The sequence below is a fragment of the Pelodiscus sinensis genome, chromosome 3, assembly GCF_052426305.1.
Source record: "Pelodiscus sinensis isolate ZL-2025 chromosome 3, ASM5242630v1, whole genome shotgun sequence".
NCBI lineage: Eukaryota > Metazoa > Chordata > Testudines > Trionychidae > Pelodiscus > Pelodiscus sinensis.
In genome coordinates, this window is record NC_143054.1 from 52,985,647 (window position 1) to 53,008,123 (window position 22,477).

General features: G+C 38.1%; 1 protein-coding gene across 4 annotated transcripts in view; it reads left to right on the forward strand.

Moving 5' to 3' along the window:
- Positions 1-16,310, forward strand: part of ADGRB3 (adhesion G protein-coupled receptor B3) — a 649,111-nt gene extending 632,801 nt beyond the window's left edge. For 3 of the 4 annotated variants that reach the window (XM_075923698.2, XM_014575580.4, XM_014575582.4), the window contains 4 exons: positions 1,362-1,397; positions 10,032-10,136; positions 11,511-11,642; positions 15,494-16,310. In XM_075923698.2, coding sequence (XP_075779813.2) covers positions 1,362-1,397; positions 10,032-10,136; positions 11,511-11,642; positions 15,494-15,682 — 462 coding nt within the window. In that variant the 3' untranslated portion in view covers positions 15,683-16,310. The remainder of the gene's footprint in view (positions 1-1,361; positions 1,398-10,031; positions 10,137-11,510; positions 11,643-15,493) is intronic. The other variant, XM_089777101.1, reaches the window with a different exon arrangement.
- The last annotated feature ends 6,167 nt before the right edge of the window (positions 16,311-22,477 follow it).

Consider the following 22,477-nt stretch of genomic DNA (forward strand, 5'->3'; position numbering starts at 1 on the left):
TTCATTTTGCATAGTCTCTGTAGCTATGTTACACTTCCTATACTCCACAACCATGAAAGTGCATAAAATTGGGAAAAGTAGGAAAGCATTTCAGGAGGAGAATGAGTAAGCCATGGGAAATTTGATTTATACCAAATGCTGAGAAATTCCCTACCTGGAAGAACACAAATTACTCCCATTAGCCATCATGAGGCCACAGCCCTTTAATCAGAGCCTGTTCTGCTTTGCAGTGGTGGTCTGGTGCAGAATGACAGTTCTTGCCTGATGTACAACCCAATAACATGTACAGGAAGAATGAGAAGTTCTGCTTGTTTTATAAGCCAGCACATAATGCTCCCTCAGACACATCCTAACTAACATAAGTGCTTGGGCGTCGATTACATAATGGTGGAAAGTTGAAATAAGGTTTATTGTGTTGATATGTTTTATTTCTATGAATAGATGTTCTTCATAGTCACAAGTTTCAATCATTATCCAAGCAATAGAATCAGGCATTCTTTCTTTCACCCTCGTTCCCCGCACTGGCCTCTTCTCTTTCAGTACAGATAATGTCCCCGTCCTTGGAGCAACAGCCTTCCCCTAAGCTACTCCTGCTGGCTACTGCTCTGTCTGTATCCCTTTTTCTCATCAGCCCTGGATATTTTATCCCATTTCTACATGCTGAAACTTCCTTCTCTTCTGCTGTTATTTACTCTTTCCCTTTAATGCTGTCTGTTTTAAAAATTCTATAAAGCATTCTGAGTTGCGTTTTGTAGAAAATAACATTTTGTTTTATTTATAAATTTATCACAATTGAAGAATAGTTTCTTTTCCATGAAGATTCCTGGATTAATTTTTGTCATAAATGTGAAACTAATTCAACGTTGTTCTCTCCAAATGAAGATATCATTGCAAACAAGCTGAAGCCTGTATAGAGGATATAGTTGCCAATGGCTTGATTTCACTGTCACTCCCTGCCCCCTCAGTGTAAATCTGGAATAACAAACATTGGAATCAGTCTAGTGTGAGAAAAGAACCACATTTTGGATGTCTATATGATCCCAAAGAGATAGGATCCTCATTGAGATCATGGTGTCCAGCGACAAATCTTATTGAATGAGGGACCTGTCTGCAAAACTCAGTGTGAAATGCAATTTTGTCTTATTCCATAGGAAAAACTAGCTCATTTCTAACAAACTGGGCATGAGATCACAGATTAAGCTTTAATTGTTAAAACAAAAAGGTACAGTTTCCTTAAGAAATCTTTAATATAAATAATCAAAAGGAAACAGGAATGTTATTTAAACTAATGACTATGATTGTATGACGAGACCCCATGTTAATGCACCTATTCTTTTCTTTCCTTTTCTGATGCTTAATAGAGAAGAAAATCACGTTATTCGGACCTTGACTTTGAAGTAAGTTTAAACTATTCCTGTTTATTAAAACTATATTCATATAAAGTTAATAAGAAATTTTAGTTTAAGTCACCTGATATAGTAGATATGACTCTGAGGGTTTAAATGGATGTTGTATAATATATGATGGGAGTTTCACTAAACCTACTTTGCTGAAAATTACTTGTAAAATGTTCTAACGTCTAACCACCACATGGTATAAAAGAACCATCTTGGCTTCTGCTCTAAGTTCTCCTCCATTTCAATTGCATGCATTTTTTCCCTTTCTATTCATCTGTTCATTTGCCTGGTGCTCATAGATGCTGATTGTCTATTGGAAAAAGTTTGTCTCTTTTGATTGATAAGTGGTTTTGTCACAGTAAGTCTGCCTCCTTCCACAAATTCTCTATATTCAGTCCAATCTCCAGTTTCTTTAGGACGCTTCTGGGATGTTCATTTTCAAAACCAATTAGTGAGTTTGGGTACTTACATTGAAATGCCTTAAAGGGGCCTGACTTTTCAAAGATGCTGAGCAACTGCACTCTGAAATCAAGCCCCTTAGGCATCTCAGGTTGGATACCTAAAATGTGAGACACACAAATCTGTAGTTGTTGGTGGAAATGTGGGCTCGAATTGTTTTGTTAATGAAGGTTTTCATGGGCACAAACATTTTGGTGAAGTTGTTTAACTTCCTATTTATTTGTATGGCTGCTCTAAATGACTACTCTGTGTAGTAAAAGTCTATAATTCCACCAAATATTAATGATTTATGGATTTTTGTTTTTATATAAGCTACCATGTTCATGCATATTAATAATTTTATATCATTCATGACATGTTTCTCACACTGTTCGCATAGAATGTTACGTACTTAGAACCCAATTTTAATATCTACTGAGATACACATATTGATTGTTACTTAAAAAATAATTGTCTATGTTTATATAGAAAACCCTGGTGGTGGATTTTTCTAGTAATGCATATCTTGGATGGCATGATATCATGAGGGGGGAAATATGAAAGACACAAAAACCTCTCTCTTTATAAATCAGTTTGATTTAATTTTGGACCACAACACACAAAAATCACAATTGTATTGTTATTTCGTGGTATCACTATTTGACAGAGTTAAGATTGTCTGAGTGCCTTAATTGTGCATTCATTAGCAAGTTTGAAGTTCTTTGATGTTTAATAGTAACTCTGAATTTCATCGATTTCTAATGATTATTTTGGGGATAATTTCAACATTCCTGTAGTATTTTTTACCCTTAAGATACCTCTTAAATTTAGCACTAAACTATTATAATGTTTTTCTGGATACACATACACAGAATAAAATTTAAAGAGCCTCAATTAGTATTCTTGAGGATAACCACATGAAAAAAGGAAGAAGAATATGCATCAACAACACAATCTGAGGAGGCAAAAAGCAATTCTAAAATTAAATAAAAACAGCACAACAGAAATTATACAGTCACAGCAATGAAAAGATCACTGAATCACACAATTCTATTTCAAAGGTCAGGAATTCAGTGCAGCTCTCTCTGAGAGCATTCTCTATGGCAACAGTTACAAAGACATCCATCCTAGCACTCAAGGGAACATGTTCCAACACCGGATAACGACTGACAATACTATGCACATTGTCTTCTCACGCATCAGTTATCTTGAAAATGCATTTTCAATTGACTCACATGGTGAATGTATGATGCTTTTATCTTTTTTTGTGTGTGTTTTGTTTACATTTGCTGCATTGCCTAGATGTTTTGTTAAATACAGTAGGATATATGTGCATTGGATATACATCAGTAGGGAAAATATGTCATCTTATGTGTGTGTACATTGCTCTTGTCAAGTGACAACAATCCTAATGAAGGCCATTGTGGATTTCTGTACTGCAGTATAAATAATCATAACAACAACAGCAATGCTATTGTGGCAGTGGTTGAGGTACTGTGTAAGTGCTGAACGAGATCCTCTCTCTGTGTTGAGATTTCATTATCAGTATTGGAGCAGATTGTGAGCTTTGCTTTGCATCACTCTGAAAGCTGAGGATTCTCCTTGATAGAGAAATCCCATAGTCATGGCAAAGCCATCCAACCCTATTTACAGTCCTAGGTCTAAGACAGAAGGATGAGGTAGGTTGGGGTTGTGAGCCAAAATGGTGGTGCATTCTACTAATGCCTACAGCCTGAATGGCTTTCCGAGGCCACTGCAATTGACTTTAATTAGAATAGCCCTAGGATGCCCTAAATGGTTTTGAGAGCCAAATGTGTTCCCAGGATCAGAGGGGACAAAAAGGTAGCTGTGAACTACCTTTGCTACACTCTGCACTTGGGCCCTGCACTGAATGGACCCAGGTCAGACTCAAGGAGTGGGCCCATTGTGTCTTGTTAGCATTATATAATAGTTTATAGTTCTTAAATGTATTATTTACATGGGAGACCTAACACTGACTGAAACATATGGGTTTCATTTGGTGTCCAGAAAGAATTACTGCCAAATACACGCTAGATTTTGTTAGCTTTCACAAAGTACTTCATCATCTCTTTGAATGCTGAAATCTGCCTGCATGATCAGTCGCAAGTTACAGTAGCTGTACAGCTGTTCTCTGTATCTCTCACTAATGTATGACCAAGGAGTTCCATCACAAACTGTCAGTGGTGGTGACAGTGGTGGTCAGTTCTGGGGTTTGGACACATTAATGCATCCTTGCATCTCAAAACCTCATCACTCACTACTCTGCAAATAATAACAATATCCTACTTTATTCTTTTAGTCCTTCAGAGAGGAAAAAGCATTATTTCATGTGCCAAAGACCCTTTACACAGGCTATTTTATCCATGGTTCACATAGGAGCACGACCAGGCTCAAATACAACAAATGAGACCAGATGTTTGGCTAATCCATACATTAGTGTACCAGCGGAGGGAGAAGGGCCAGCATTTGAGGCACATACTGCTTACCCCTCTTTAGCATGCCAACAAACGATAGTTTCTGTGGCTCGGCCTTTCATCAGCTCTTGCAAATCCAGACCTTTTGCCAAGGGTGATGCTTTTACCCCTATAGTATCATCCCATTCCCCAGTCCTTTTCTGCAACTATCACTGGCTCAGTCAGAATTTCTCTTCAGGGTTCCCACTGAATCTCTCACCTTCTATACATAACCTCCAATATGAAAATTTATGAACCAAGGGCAGAATGCAGCCCGTAGAGACTGGTGTGTTTGTATTATATTTAGAAATAAAGTCACACAGAGCCAGTTATGCATTTGGTCTGCGTTCTGGCTGCTGTCACAGATCACACTTGTTTCCATTGCAAACCAGTAGAATATTGCTTTATAAAGGACATTCATTAGGATCTAGATATATTTTGACATTTTAAAATGTTGTTGGTTAAAAAAAAACCCTTTAGCGTTTCTAGTCTGTGGTGCCCCTAGGTGTGTGGCACGGTTTAGCCATATATCCAACTTTCCCCTAAAACTTTTTCCGAGTTTCCCCTGTACTCAGATTTTAGTATCAGTGTATGGTTGTCAGTTCAAATAAAATTAATTCTAATTGTGTCAAAAAAAAATGCAGGTCACAGAGATTACATTGGAATTGCTTTCACCCCTTTCCCCTCCCCGAGCTTTATAATAGATGTGCCGTGGAGAGAAAGGTTCTTTCACTGCTGAGGACACACAAGAGAATGAAACACAGACACGGGGATGAATTTTTTAAGTAGAAGATCATGATTTTATTATCATTTAACGTAAATGGAAGTGGCACATGTCACAATAATACTGCATCTTGCAATGGACTGTGCAGTAACTGAGAAAGTTATTTGTACAGTAGTCTAAATGATGAGTTTAATGGAGCTACTGTGTGACAGCAGGAAGAACTGCTAGGTGGAACATAGGAATCAACAATCCCTTATTTTAGCTGTCTACATGGGCCCTCTTGCGCAAATACATTTGCGCAAGAGGGCTTTTTCCCGAACGGGAGCAGCATAGTATTTCCGCAAGAACACTGACAATCTAGCATTAGATCGTCAGTGTTCTTGCGCAAATTCAAGCGGCCAGTGTAGACAGGTGGCAAGTTTTTCCACAAAAGCACTTGCTTTTGCGGAAAAACTTGCCAGTCTAGACGCAGCCTACGTGTTTTGAAATGGATACCTTTGAGGACCTGCTCCATGATTTTTCCAGGGACTGAGGTGAGGCTGACAGACTCTTCTCTTTTTAAAAGATGGGCACTATTTGTCTTTTCCCAATCATCTGAGATATCCTCTGGCCACCATGGGTTTTCAAAGATAACGACCAATGGCTCTGCAATCACATCAGTCAACTCTCAGCATCCTCAGATGCATTAGATCTGGCCCCATGGACTTGTGTATGTCCAGCATTCCAGAATAATTCTTAACCTGTTGTTTCACTACTGTGAGTTGCTCAAGTTTTCCCCCATACTAAGCTGCACAGTGCAGCAGTCTGCCTGAGTGCTGATCTTGTCAGTGAAGGCCAAAGGAAAAAAAAACCTTGAGTACTTCAGCTTTTTCTACATCGTCTGTTACTGGGTTCTCTACCCCGTTCAGTAAGGGTCCCACACTTTCCCTGATTACCTTCTTCTGCTAACATAGCTATAGGAACCCTTCAGATTATTCTTCACATCCCTTGCTAGCTGCAACTCCAGTTATGCTTTGGCCTTCCTGACTACACCCCTGCATGGTCAAACTATGTTTTTATACACCTCCCTAGTCATAAGTCCAAGTTTCCACTAATTATAAGTTTCCTTTTTGTGTTTAAGCTCATTGACAATTCCTCTGTTAAGCCAAGCTGTTCTCCTGCCATATTTGGTATTCTTTCTGCACATTGGAATGGTTTATTCCTGTTGCCTCAACAAGGTTTCTTTAAAATTCAGCCAGCTCTCCTAGACTCCTTTCCCTATAATATTAGCTTTCCAGAAGATCCTGCCCATCAGTTCTTAAGGAAGTCAAAGTCTGCTTTTCTGAAGTCCTGTGTCCATATTGTGCTGCTCTCCTTTCTTCCTTTTGTAGGATCCTGAATTTAACCATCTCATGGTCACTGCTGTCCAAGTTGCCACCTATTTTATTTCCACTACCAATTCTTCCCTGTTTTTGAGCAACAGGCCAGAGGAATGTTACCCTTAGTTGGTTCCTCCAACACTTCCACCAAGAAGCTGCCCCAAACACTCTCCAAAACCTTCCTGGATTGTCTGTGCACTGCTGTATTTGCTTTCCTACCTGATGTCAAAGTAATTGAAGTCCCCTGTGAGAACCAGGGCCTGTGGATCTGGAAACTTCTGTTAGTAGTCTAAAGAAGGCCTTGTCTACCTCATCCTCCTGGTCTGGTGGTCAGTATCAGATGCCCTCCTCACTATCACCCTTGTTGCTCTCACTTCTAATCTTAACCCGAAATATCTCAACAGGCTTTTCTCTAGCTTTTCATGCTGGTGCTCTGAGCAATCATACTGTTCTCTTTCATATGTTTTCTCCCCAGCTTGTTCTTCCCGAACACTTTTCACTCATCCATGACAGTGCTCCAGTTATGTGAGTTATGCCACCAAATATCCAATCATGTATTTCCTTTTCTGTGATAAGACTTTCAAATCTTCCTATTTGTTTCCCAGGCTTCTTGCATTCATGTACAAGCACGTAAGATCCAGTTGCCCTACTTTCTCAATATGAATCATGTTGCACACCCCTTGTGTTTCCTCCCAGTATCCCAGTTCCCCACTCAGGTCTGGGCTTATATCACTTTCCCCCAAAAAACTTACTTTAAAACCTTCCTCGGTAGGTTAGGAAGTCTGCCTACAAACATACTCTTCCCTTTCTTTCTTAGGTAGATCCCATCTCTTCTTAGCCATCCTTGCTGGAACAACATCTCATGATCAAACCCTTTTTCCGACACCACCTACACAACCAAGCATTTACCTCCACAATTCAAAGATCCCTACCTGGGCCTTTTCATTCAACAGAGAGAATGGAGAAAAACACAACTTGTGCCTCAAACTCATTTATCCTTCTTCCCAGAGCAACTTAGTCTGCAGTGACCTGCTCAAGGTCATTCTTAGCAGTATCATTGGTGCCAATATTAAAAAGTAGGAAGGGGTAGTGGTCCGATAGATGAATCATTTTCCCCAGACACTCTATCACATCCTGAAATGCAGCTCCAGGCAACCAACACAGTTCTCAAGTTTCCCAGTCTGGATGGCAGATGGATGACTCTGTTCCCCTTATCAGAGGGGTAGCCATGTTAGTCTGAATCTGCATCTGATGAGGTGGGTCTTTGCCCATGAAAGCTTATGCTCCAGCACTTCAGTTAGTCTATAAGGTGCCACAGGACTCCTCGCCGCTTCTGTTCCCCTTAGGAGTCCAACCCCCTTACGAGTCATCCATCTGACCACCCCCATTTGTCTCCTCCTCTTGGGAGTGGTGGTTGTGGAAGACAAAGCATCCCAGGCCTTTTGTTCAATGTGGTCTTCTTTTGATCCCTTCCTTCATGTAACTCTTCCAAACCATTCTCTGCTGTAGTACCTGTGCAAAGAGCCTGAAAATGGTTTCTTACCTCTGTTTTCATGGGGTGAAGATGAGTTCTTCTCTTTCTTCTGGGGGTCACATGCTGCCAATTTTTGTGTCTGCAATCAACTTCCATCTCTGATTCTTTGGAATGCTGTGGCTGCAATACCAACCATTATCCAGAAAGTCTTCATTTTTCTGATACAACACAGGTTAGATTCTTGGGTTTCTCATGCTTTAACCTTCTCTTCCAATATGGAGGCAAGTTTATTTATTTAATGCTTACAGTGTAAATTACCCTTTACACACTTAAAAGTATAAAAAATCACCTAGAAGGGAATAAAAAAGGGTAGCAATAAATTACAAAACAGAAAACACCCCTAGTTTTCAGCTATGTGGGTAGTATTTATTTGTCTTCCAGAAAACATTGTTAAAGTATTTACCTGCCAGATTTCCACAGAAAATGATTAATTTCCTCACCCACCTGCTTTTTTCATGAGTAATACAGTAAAGCAACACATTTGTTTTATTCATATTTGCTATTTAACAAATACTTCAGACAAACATTTAGACAAATATCAGATAGGTAGGACTGAGTACATTTCATTTCCTTTCCACTATTATAAAGTTTTCAGCTGGCATCATTTGTTTCACAACCATATGCTATTTCCCAGTTTAATGCCAGTTTTTTAATCTGCAAAATTTGTTTTACTACCTATACTATGATTTCTTATTTTAGCCAATAAAAAAATCTTTATACTGGAACCTTGCCTTTTGAAATTCTGCATGTTTGGAACCTGCTGCCTTGTCTACCATAGCAGTCATGTCTTCAAAAATCACCAGCAAGTCTCTTAAATGAGAACCCCTTTAGGTCAGCTATCTCTAGGTAAATAATGTTTTGCAACATGTTTCTCACTGAATCTTGCAAAATTTTCTCTAATTGCTTGTGATATCTCATATCCCTGTTGTGGATTATGTTGCCAGTTTTCAGGACTCAGATGGCTCCTTGAGCTGTCATCAAACAAATGTTTAAGTTACAGAGTAGCTGTGTTACAGATAATACAGTTGTTACGTAGCATTGGTAAAAATGCATGGCTAACAAGACAGGAACCAACACTACATGAAAACACAAAATTAAAAAATTAAAACACATCTAAAGGATTATTCCATTGAGTATTATTGTGCTTAATTTGGTTATCCATTGTGAGTGAGAGTAGAAAAATCACACATGGAGATAAGAATATTAGAGAAGTTTCCTCCTAGTGTAGAGACTACTATTGTGAAAGGTACTTGTATGGGTCACATAAAAGACTGGAGGCACAAGGTGTACATGTGCGCTCCTTCTCCCTCATAAGGGGGTATCACCATTTGGCATGTACAATTCCTAATATGCAAAAATTAGTCTTTTCCACTTTTTTAACACAAAAACTCCTTTTAAAAGAAAACTTAATTTTGCTAGCACAAAACTTTCAACGACCTCTCTTAACACTTTGTAGAACTAAAATTAAAGAGTTTACTATTTTTTGGAGAATTGCCTACTGAACATGAGTAGCATTCTTTCTCCAGCAATTCTGCCTCCATGAATACCATATCTCCATGGCTACTCTCTACTGGTGCAAATTGGTGTTCCTGCACTGAGGACAGTGGAGTTGTGCTACTTTTGTACCCGCAGAGAATGGGACATAGAGTTTGGGACCATAGCCATGACTCAGAGGTGGTGGCAAACATTAGCAACTCATACTCACATGCATTCAGGGTTGAGTGTTTCTTTCATGTTGAAATTAAGATATTAATTTATTCTATGCTGAATGCACACCTAGAAAACAGTTCAAACTTGTGACAGGAAGATCTTGCACAGAGGCTGCTGTCACAGTCTTAATATATCTGACTAGCACCAAAAAAACATCTCCTGATTTCACCAATTCAATAGATGGAAGGGTAAGAGCAACACTTTTTATACAGGAAGTGCATTCTAAACAGAAGATAGGAGGCTCAGTGCAATTCATTTCCATTTACAGAGACTATCAAGAAAAGATGATCCTGCCAAATTCAATTTACTTTATTATGTTGGGGAAAATAATGGTTCTTTTAAAAAAAAATGGTCAGATTCAATTACAACTATAGCCAATTATGTTCCATTTCACAGAAGGTCATGCATACAAGGAAGAGGCACATGGAATTGTTTCAAGAATTAAATCAAAAATTTCAGACTCTGGACAGATTTCGGGATGTACCAAAATCAGGAAGTATGGTAAGTATATTGTTGTCTTTTTATGAACTTGAAATATACTGATTTGTGGAATTTAGCAAGCAAGTAAATGGATTATGTAACACCATTTTATGGTAAGCTAATGTTGTTTTGTGCTAATCTTAAATAGCCCTCGGACAGAGAGCCAAAGATATCAGCAGTATTCTTAACTTTAACAAGACTCATTAGATTTCATAACTAGAGTCTAACGACTCACCAATATCATTATAGCTGGCAAGTAATTGAATTGAAGGGAATACATTTAATATCTGTATACATCTACCAAACCTAAAAAATTTCTACTGAGAAAGTGGTTCATCAGTGCATTCTGGCTACCATAATGTATTCTTGCTTTGCCAAAATCATTTCTTGTATCTTTAGCTAAAATGACCTACATGCTTCTGAGAATATACATTGTCCTGTAGAATTGTGCTTTTTCTGTAATAGATTTATAAACATTTACCATTTGAAAATCAAAAATGCAGTCATCCACAGTTGACTGTTACCTTAATTGTCCATGCACAGCAAAAACAAAACTAACAAAAATATCATTCTTCATTTAAATACGCTTAATGAAAACAGAGAATAGTTGATTCTCCTTCATTAAAACAGTTTAATTTGACATGTTTATTAATCACAAATAGCATCATTATGGTTTCAAATGTGCAAATTGCAAACAAACTGTTTGAGTGAGAAATGTTTCCCTTTATATATTTTCAATTCTGCGGGCCAGATGCTCAGTCAGTGTGAAACCAGTGGAGCTATGCAAGTTTATATCAGCTGGAATCTGGCCCTGAATTTTTGCTCTTCAGTGGTTTGTTGAATATTTTCTTTAAAATCCATGTGGATTTGTACCCAGTTCCCAACTTTTTCCCATCCAAGTTTTTTCCTTATGTTTGGAGATTGAATTAATTCAAAATCTCAAAGGAGACTTTAGCTGAAACCATTGTATCTCATCTGCTTTCACATCAGTGCCATTTAAACATACATATGTAATACAAACCATACAACTGGCTGAAGATTTCTTGAAAGTTTTAAAAAATATAATGGACAAATCTGGTGTATATGTCTTTTGTACAATCAGATGAAATTTGTATGGTTTGGGATTTTATTGTAAACATTTTGCACAGCTCTACTAGTGCCATCTATAATAAAAATAAAAGATTGTATGTCCTATGTACACAATGCTTTTAACTATAATTAATATTTTAGAGGATTTGTTTCTGAATATTAAGTGCACCCTTACTTATCTATATTAATTAAAATAAATAATTATTGGGTTTTGCTTTCCAAATTATAGTGCTTTCTTGGCCTGATTATCATTTTATAAAGCAAAATCTCTCAGAAATGATTTCTGTGGCCAAACTTATTTTCCAGAACAATCATCCAGACTGCAATTCAGAAAACAAATTTGCAATGCAGCAAGAGAAGCAGTGTTGTTCTAGGAGGCACAAGAGGCAAAATCACGTGACCTTCGATTTCTGTCAGGAACCAAATGGAGGTCAAATGGTGAATATTTAGGGCTTGACCCAAAGCTTACTGAAAACAATGAGAGTTTATATGCTGAAGATGTTGTATTTAAACTCAAAATCTTCAAAAGAAACACATATTGTATCTTTTAATCCACACTGTAAGATGCACTATTCAAAACAGAAGAATAAAATTGTCAGACACACAGATAAACATAATTTGTTGGGGGAAAGTCAGCATGGTTTCTGTAAAGGAATATCATGCCTTACTAATCTACTAGAGTTCCCTGAGGAGGTCAAAAAACATGTGGAGAAGGGGGATCTAGTGGATATAGTATATTTAGATTTCCAGAAAGCCTTTGACAAGGTCCCTCACCAAAGGTTCTTAAGTGAAGTAAGTTTTCATGGGATAAGAGGGAAGGCCCTCTCATGGACTGATGATAACTGGTTGAAAGACAGAAAATAAAGGGGAAGAATACATGGTCAGTTTTCAGAGTAGAGAGAGGTAACTAGTGGAGTCCCCCAAGGGTCTGTCCTGGGACCAATCCTATTCAACTTATTTATAAATGATCTAGTGAAAGGGGTAAATGATGAAGTGGCAAAATTTGCAGAGGATACCAAACTGCTTAAGATAGTTAACACCAAAGCAGACTGTGAAGAGCTTCAAAAAGATCTCACCAAACTAAGTGATTGGGCAACAAAATGGCAAATGAAATTTAATGTGGATATATGTAAAGTAATACACATTGGAAAATTTAATTCCAGTTATACGAACAAATTTATAGGGAACTTTTGTAGCCACAACTACTCAAGAGAGAGATCTTGAAGTCATTGTGGATAATTCTCTGGAAACATCCACTCAATGTGCAACAGCAGTCAAGAAAGCAAACAGAATGTTAGAAAAGAGATAAAAGATAAGATAGCTAACATCTTATTAGCTCTATATAAAACCACGATACGCTCACATCTTGAATACTGTGCAGAGATGTGGTCGCCTCATCTCCAAAAAGATATATTGGCATTGGAAAAGGTTCAGAAAAGGGCAACAAAAATGCTTAGAGGGTTGGAAGGGGTCCCACATGAAGAGAGATAAAAAAGACTTGGACGTTTCAGCTTAGAAAAGAGGAGACAAAGCACTCGTCTATGCTTCCTTTATTTTGTGGAAGAGGCAATACAAATAAAGCATTCATTAGTGACATCTCACACTTCATTTGCATATTCTCTTCCGATGTTTTGTGTGGAAGAGATTTTTGCGAAAAAAAAAGCGTAGATGGGTCCATTTTGCTAAAAAAAAACCTTTTGTGCAAGAACATATAAACTTCATTTTTTGAGGAATAAGGTTTCTTGAGCAAAAGGGTTTTTTTGCGCAAAATGGACCCATCTACACTGCTTTTTTTGGTGCAGAAACCTCTTCTGCAAAAAGCATCAAAAGAGAATATGCACATGAAGTGCAAGAAGTTGCTGATGAGTGCTTCATTTGCATTACCTCTTCTGCAAAAAAGAGGCAGTGTAGACATTGCATAAGGTGGGAATATGATAGAGGTTTATAAAATCTTGACTGGTGTGGAAAAAGTGAATAAGGAAAAGTTATTTACTTATTTCCACAATATAAGAACTAGGGGGTCACCAAATGGAATTAATAGGCAGCAGGTTTAAAACAAAAGGAAGTTTTTCTTCACTCATTGCACAATCAACCTGTGGAACGCCTTGTCAGAGGATGTGGTGAAGACTAGGACTTTAACGGGGCCAAAAAAGAGCTAGATAGATTCATGGAGGTTAGGTGCATCAATGGTTATTAACTGTGATGGGTAAGAATGGTGCCCTAGCCTCTGTCTGTAAATGGGTGACAGGAGAGGGATCATGTGAGGATTACCTGTTGTGTTCCCTCCCTCTGGGGCATCTGGTATTGGCCTCTGTTGGCAGACAGGGTACTGGCTAGATGGACCTTTGGTCTGACCCAGTATGGACGTTCTAATGTTCTTATGTTAACTTGATATCCCTTAAGACCCCATAATGCAGCCTTTGTGTGAAGAGAATGCGAGTTTTAGATGCACAAGGAATATGGCATTGGGCCCTCACTGGAAGACACTGTGCAAATCACTTTTTAAACCCAAAACTTTGAATTATGTTGCCTTCTGAACAAAATCTGGAAAGAAAGTACTTCTAGGTTCTATGTATGTTTTAAAGTTATTCCCTTAGAACTGATATATCCATTAAGTGCTTACAGAATTTACGGTTTTGTTTTTCAGAAGAAATAGCAGTCAGTCTTAAGGTCATTCAAACTGATGAGAAAATAATACCACTATTTTATTTAAAAAGTTAATACATGCAAAATTGATAGGGGAAACATATTTCCAAGCTTCCCAGAAGGATTGAAAAAAAAAGAATAGATATTACAAAAATATTCACAGCTGTTTTTGATAAATCACTCAATAAGCTCATTTTGCTCATGGCTATCATTCACCACTTCTTTTCCATACTTAGGGAAACAGGCAAATAATATTCTCAGTTATGTCACAAACATGCTAGGTTATTTGTTTTACTACTACTCTTCTTAAAATTGTGAAGTATTTTGGCTAAATTCTAGTCTCAGACTGGCCCTTGTCAATAGCCTATTAAAATAACTGCAAAATTTTTCTGTATGTTCAAAAATCCTTAGATAAGGCCCATATGCACTCACAGAGTTCATACTGATGCCAGTGATAGTAGCACATGAATATCTGAGAACAGAACCTACTAGCCATATTCTGCCCCATTTTAATAAGGAACAAGTCCAGTCAAGTCAACCGAGTACAGCAGCTTCACCAAGATATTGGCACACACACACACACAAAAATCAAATTTGAATTGTTATAATGCTTCCTTAAAAGTGAAACCTTTGCATTAGCAAACATTATGATTCTAAGTGTAGAACCTTCTAAGACTTTCCCCAAACACTAATCAAGCAAAGGATGTTGTTTGTTAGCAGAAAACAGATTGAGGGAATGCTCTACCTGTTAGACATTAGCTATCAGTAATCATATCAGGAATGACTTCAAATTCAGCATCATAATGATTTGGGGAATTATTTATAGTAGTCAGCCTTCAACTTCAGGCAATATTCATTTCTCCATAGAGAGCCTCATCAATTCCCATTGTACTCAACAGGAGTTGACGGCTCTCAGCCCCTGCTGAAATTAGGCCACTTTTGTTATTTCATAAGCAGATCATCAGGTTATCCCAATTTATAACTAAGCTAGCAACCTCTATTATATATCATTCCACAACTCAAGAGAATGTCCCTTCATTTCTTCCTGCTTTTCTATAAAATAGTTACTAAATATGGCCCTGGGGGCATGTCTATAATACAGAGAAGATCAAACCTCCAGAGATTAATCTTCTAGTGTTTGATTTGGCAGGTCTAGTGTAGACCCCCCCAAACTGAACTCTGAGGGCAGCCCCTGCTGGCCTGCTGTACTCTTTATTCTGTGAGGAGTAAGGGAAGCCAAGAGGCAGTGTGTGATCCCACCAGCCTCCCTCAGTGTAAGCACAGTGGCAGCTCAGTTTAAGGTAAACCAAATCCAGCTACTCATTTTGGTGACTTACTTTAAGCTGACCTGCCTGGTCTAGTGTAGACCAGCTCTCAGTGATTGCCCACATGCCCCTTGACATTCTCTGTTCAGTATTGGCACTTTCTAGAAGGAGGGGATTTATTTGGAAGCTCAGGTGATGAGGCTTCCAACATGCTGATGATGTTGGACACAAACCACTTCAGCTCCCTTCAAAATCATTTCATCTCAATTATTTCTGTACCCCATTAGGCTACCCACTGATCAACATTATACACAGAAAAAACAAATGTCTTTCTTTAAATTTTTTTCTTCCTGTTTTGTTTTGTTTTTCTCTCCTCAGGAAAACCCAACACCAAACAAAGCTCCATGGGACACTTTCAAAACCACGAATGAATACCAACATTATACCACAATAAACGTATTAGATACAGAGGCAAAAGATGCTTTAGAACTAAGACCAGCAGAATGGGAGAAGTGTCTGAACTTGCCTTTAGATGTGCAGGAAGGTGACTTTCAAACAGAAGTTTAACAAAATCAAAATGAACTGAAACAAAAACAAAAACAAAAATGAATTCATTGCACTGACACTAAAGAGACTTGGGAAGCCTGACATTTGTGTCTGAACATTGTGACTACTTTATGTCAGGATCTTCATGTGCCAAATGTCAGTGGGTTTTTTTTCGTACAATATATTCCACTAGTAAAGTTAGTGGAGAACCAGGTGTACAATTCTTACCATCGTGTGTTGTAAGTACCCGTGGAATGGATTTGTAAGGTAATCTTTATAGATAAACCTCAAGCAACGATTCATGTTGTAACAGCTTCATTTGGTTTAGTTTTCAAAAAACTTCACCATGAAGCACAATGTATATATTTATGCAGTTTTTAAAGTTTATAACAGTCTGTTTGGCCATTACTACACTTTTTACTTTATAATATAAAAAAGCAAAGTTTTTGTCATTAAATGAATGTCTGTTGAGCTACATTCTTCATTGCTTTAAATGCAATAAAGTAATAATCTCACTTTTATATGAATAATATATTTCACATCTTTATTATTGCAGTTTTCTCTGGAAAGCTCAGAATAGCTTTCTCTGCTGCAGCTGTGTATAAAATATTTAAAATGTTGTATGGTGTAAATAAACTTTTGTCTACATATCAGTTGTTTAGTGTATTTTATTTTGGATTTGTTGATCTGCAATTTGCATATTTATAAAGTTTTCTTTAAAACCTCAAATAGTGAAAATGTATTCTGAGTTTTAATAGCACACTGTTATTATTCCTTTGAGGCTAATGATTTTCAAATGTAATAGTAGGTTTGTATAGCTGTTCGGTATTTTCTACCAAGATATTCTTTGGAAACAATGTTCCATGTAAATTGGCCTTGTCAGAATACTGCTACAATTGTTCTATTATGCAAGTATTATGTTTTTCTGTCTTGTTGTGGAAAGACAACTAATAGAAAACAAGTAAGGTATTATGCACAAAGCCTCAAGGAAAATGTTGATTTATAATAATTAAATTGTGTGCCTATACACAATAGGAAGAAAGCCACTTGCTGCCTCTTGTTGCTGCAGGACAAACAACAAGAAAGACTTATGCCCTTAAAAAAGGATCAAAAACTCAGGAACACATTTCTTTGCCAAAAGAAAAAAGCTAATGCATTTCACATTATAAATCGAGAATATAATTTAGGGATCCAACTATACAGTTACTCAAAAGGAAGAGATTGAAGGTGCTGATTATCAAACCTGCCTGTATGATTTGATAAAATTACTATGGTCAGGCCTAAATATGAGCCAAAAACACAATCTCCTTCCAACAGTGAGTGGGCTGGAATTTCTGAATATGAACCTGCCTCTTTGTTTATGGGATCAAATCCAAAACCGGAAAGGATTTATTTTTTACTTTGAGTACAGATGCTGCTGAAATTATACATTCTTACAAAATGCTGGAAGCCTCCCTAGAAAAGCAAATTTTGTGAAATTTCCAACTTTCAAAACAAGCTCTGAAAATTTTTGATACCATTGAATCCAGGCACAAGCCACTGTCCTATCCTTGAATGAGTCTGGGATGTAATCTCTAGGCTGTAATCCGGAATACAGACTAGTAGACTCATCTCTATTCAGAACTAATTAGCTGCACTAACCTCCCTCAAATCAGTCTGATAGGCAATATTATATATTAATATTATTTTATATTTACAATTATAAAGGCTTTAAAAGCAAACTAGACCACCAAGCTTTCCATTATTTATTTGTTTGACTTAATGTTAAGACAGGCCTGACTTACCTTAAACAGTCAAGTGCTTTAGAGGGTATTCAGTCCCTGTCTTTTTCAAATGATGCAGCTCAAGCTGAGCCAAGCAGTAATAAAAAGATGGAATATGTTATTATTTATTAATAGTATGTAAAGCACTTACAGTGTCTTTGGCACTATACTAAATCCAAATAGAGATAAGGGCCTTATGTTAGAGAGATTACATCTTAAAAGCTACTCTCAGAGAAGATCAGATGTAGTGGGATACCCAAAAAAGGGAGAAAAAATATTTTTGAAAAATACATGTATAGCTTTTTCTTGTGTTAAGAGCTAAGTCCAAAACTGAACATGAATCTGGAAATTCAAAAGTGCAGGCTGGTCCATCTTTAGATATTAGTCCTTTGTTCTAAACAGGGAATACCCTTTGAAAAAAATGTCAATTAAATTTACAAATGCAATATGCCAAAAACATATTTTAATAAGGAACTACTTTCTCGAGCAAGGACTGATTTTTCAACATTTCCTAAGAGAGTTAATGGTGTGTGTTCAGTATTAAGATTCCTTTCTTGCTGTGTGTGACATCCATGGAAGCAGGGTGGGGGGAGAGGGTAAATGAAGAATGCTGCTGCTAAGCAACCAATGATAGCAGAGTATTGTCAACCATGTTGGGAGTGTTGTGCTTCAGTATTGGCCTAAAGACTTTACTAAAACAATGGCACTGACTAAGCCTTTATGACTGTGATACATGAGATTATATCAATAAATCCCCAAAATTGTGTGGCTCTAGCAATTATCTAGTACCTGTCCCATGTAAGCAAGACAAGTATGTGGTGTATCTTTCAGGCATTTGGCCCTCTGAGATTTCCTGTAAGAACACCTTCTTGTATGTAGTGAGGTAAGCTTGTTGCTAGTTTATAAAGCCCTTAATGAAGGAGTCCTCAGATATTTGAGGAAATGTCAGAGATAGTCCTGGGGACATGCAGGTCCTCTGGCTGCCCTTGTACTTCCTCAGCCAGTCATGTGATGAGGACAACATCTGGAAATAACAGGAGACAAGCCTGAGAAGGTACTTCTTTCAGACTTGCATCACTTAAGCCTCTCTCCCTTCAGCAAGTAGCTGAAGAGTAAGGGTATCCAACCTGGGCACCCTTTGCATTCCCTCTCCCTACTGCAGTCTGAGAGGAAGCCGTTAGGCCACAGCAGGGAGAATGGAGACTGAGCAGACAAAGCTTTTGCTCTGCGCTCTGCTTCAGACTCACAGAAAGGGAGATGAAGACTAACACACTTTACTGAAAACTAACAAGAGAGATGTGTTCCCCTCAATGAAACAAACTTTTGGAAAATCTACTTGGGGGCACTCAAGCTTTTGAAAGTGTTGGTCACTGAGACTTTCTTGCATTGATCAGATCAGAACTAGATTATAAGATTTCTCATTCAAGAATTAAACTATAGTCTGCGATTTCTAAGCTCTAGGGAAGGCCATCTGTAAGTTCAGCATGACTTGAAAACCATAAATCTCAGCCTTAGCCTTTCCCAAGTGTCTCTAAAGATAGAGATTCTGGCACGCTGGTAAGATCTGCCTCCTCATCAAAGCCAATAAAACCAAGCACAGAATTGTTTCCGGGGTGTGAATATATTTTACTAAACATTAGTCTCCAACCTCAGCTGACAATTCCTCTCACAAACCAAGTGATCGATCTGCAAAGCTAGCAGGCTTTGCTTTATGCTACTTGGTCAGGATGATGGTAATGGATTTTGGCAAAATGATGTTATGCTGGATGTAAGAAAAGCCAACGAACTATGAGTTTCTCATGGCAGGGAAGACAAAACCTCAGATTTATTGTTATCTTGTTTTGCTCTATTACATCACAGATGAACCAGAAACATGTATTTTCTGCTTTCTAAGGAAGTGTTTAGAAAGACAGAAGGGCTGGTAAAGAATCCATTTTTGTGACAGCTGGAGGGTCCAGCAAGCCTGTCAGGTCTAATAAAATCAAATTCTGGATTAAATCTCACATAGGAAAAACTGGTATTGATGTGCAAAATATGGAATCCACTCAATTAGGGGAGCATGAGTAACTGCTCTGGCCAGCACAGGATGTGACATTTGCTTCTGTGCAACACATTGGTTCAGAGATGGGCCTTTCATTTAGCACTGTTAGGGAGAAGCAAAATCTGGAATCTCCAAATCTTAGATTCTAGGAGGTATTTATTTCTCATATGTGAACAATGTAGATTTATTCCTAAGTGCGTAGAAGGAATGTTACAAATGAAATTATGTTAACAGTCGGTAAAATAGTTTATGTGAGGATATAAAGGGCATGAATCAGATTGTGGTTCTTTGTTATAGTAATGTAAATCTGGAATAATTCTACTGGCACAGTGGAGTTTTCCCTGCCTCAATGAAAAGAAAGATTTCCTGGTATATATGTAGATGGGATAAATTCTTCCTCTTATACACATGCTCCTTGTTCTGTTGTATGCCTGGATCGTTTTGTTTTCTTCTGCCCTTATAGACAGAGGAAGATGTTAATAGGCACCAGAGAGAGAAGCCAAACAGTGAGACCTCTTACATCTACTGCCTTCCCAGATGTTTTGCATGAGAATACTTACTCTCTGGAACCATGAAAGGCAATTTTCTTGTTTGGAACTTACAGTTTCGCTTCTAGCTCTCTAAAAAGGGGAGTTTCTCTTACCTGGAGTTTTAGGCTTTACCTATTTCTTACACTTATTCAGAATTTTTTTTTCTCTAACATAGCTATGTGGGTCTCACTGTGCTTTTGGATATGAATGACAAAAGTGGATTCATATATGCTGGAATGATGACTGCAGGGAATGCAATGGCACCGCCTGGCTTACAGGGCTTTTTATTATATACAGAGTTTACAGTTTGGTTCAATAGTTCTCAGCACATCTACTATAAAATTGTGCCAGCACCTCTGAACCTAATTTTGAGACTCTTAGTCGAATATCTCTTTATTCCAGCCACTGAAGTTTATTTCAAAATCAGAGAAGTTGGAAAAACAGCATGTCTCAAAATGCCCCATTGTGATTTTGGGTGTGGAGAATTTACTTCCTCACAGCTGATGAAGCAAAGGTAGAAACACACAAACCAATACAAAATGGCTGCCCATGAATATAACAACTCAATTTCCTTCATTCTCAGCAAAAAGAGAAAATTGGTAAGCCTTTGCATATTTCAGTGATCACGGATCTGAAGCAGAACTCACTGTTTGCCAAGATGGAGCGGTTTCAGCTTTATTTAACAATCCCTTTGAAAAGCCAGACTGGATGTGAGTGTCAATTGATGTGAGAAAGTGTAAAACATGACGAGCTACTCAAATTATACACAAAAGCTGTGTCTAGACTGGCCAGTTTTTCTGGAAAATCAGCCACTTTTCCAGAAAAACTTCCCAGCTGTCTACACTGGCCGCTTGAATTTCCGCAAAAGCACTGACTTCCTACTGTAATAAATCAGTGCTTTTTGCGGAAATACTATGCTGCTCCCATTCGGGCAAAAGTCCCTTTTGCGCAAAACTTTTGCGCAAAAGGGCCAGTGTAGACAGCTGAGATTTGTTTTGCACAAAAGCGTGTCTAGATTGGCCACGAACGCTTTTCTGCAAAAAGTGCTTTTGCGGAAAAGCATCCGTGCCAATCTAGATGCTCTTTTCCGAAAATGCTTTTAACGGAAAACTTTTCCGTTAAAAGCATTTCCGGAAAATCATGCCAGTCTAGACGTAGCCAAACAGACCAGAGCAGAAGTTAGCCCAACATGTCTCCAATATACTGCTGCCACAGACAAGAAGTGTTCTACACAGCAGAGTTTTGGTAGTATTCTGCATGCTGCTTTATGCCCAACTTAGCCAATTATTTAATTCTCTAGGGCAAGGGTCTGCTCAACTTGCAAGTAGGCTGTATGCCATCATAACAGATTGGCATGTGTGTAAGAGGCTAAGAAACACCACATAACTATATGCATCAAATGTTGTGATTCCCAGTGTTTGAAATAACCCTCTGTCCTGAGTGCCAAGTCTTGTAGAGATAGGAAAGGTTCCAAGAAATTGTAGTAAATTTTAAAACTGGAAAATAACTTTCATAGCTGCAAGGAGATTGAATTTGACCCTGTTAAAGCAGATGATGGTCACGAGGATAGAGTTAGTAAAATCATGTTTTCAACTCTTTTGCCTCTTCATTGAAAGGCATTGGGGAAAAGGCCAAAACATACTGGCTACGTCTAGACTGGCCCCTATTACGAAATAGCCATGCTAATTTCCAACTTTGGAATAGGGAAATCCACGGGGGATTTAAATATCCCCCGCGGGATTTAAATAAACATGTCCGCCGCTTTTTTTCCGGCTTGGGGAAAAGCCGGAAAAAAGCGTCTAGACTGGCGCGATCCTCCGGAATAAAGCCCTTTTCTGGAGGATCTCTTATTCCTTCCCCAAGGCAGAAAAAAGCGGCAGACATGTTTATTTAAATCCCGCGGGGGATATTTAAATCCCCCGCGGATTTCCCTATTCCAAAGTTGGAAATTAGCATGGCTATTTCGTAATAGGGGCCAGTCTAGACGTAGTCACTATGTAAGCCTTGCCAGACAGAAATGTGTCAGTGAGCTCTGTGTGAAAATCTGTTACATGGCCTTCTGCAGGCATCTGAGTATGAGCAGATACATATATTGTGAGTAGAGTCCTCTGTGACCAAGACACACATCATTTTCCTTATAAAAAGTATACTGTTCATGCATGTGTGCTAAGTAACTATGCTTATGGAAGAGTTTCAATATTGTATGAGCAATAGAATGAAGGGATGAACATATCTTTACCCAGAGTGGTGAGGAATGGACCTTACTCATGTTGTGTAGTGCTAGTACCTTACTTCTCCTAGATACCCTTACTCATATTAAGTAGCACCTTACTATTGGAGTTTGCCACTGCAATCAGTGATGCTTCCAAAGTTAGTTATGGCACTTATGGCAAATAAGACTAACATACAATGTTGTCATGGAGGACATGGACACATAACTTTCTGGGACTTCCATGACTTCTTCTGGGGCAGTACTGAAGCA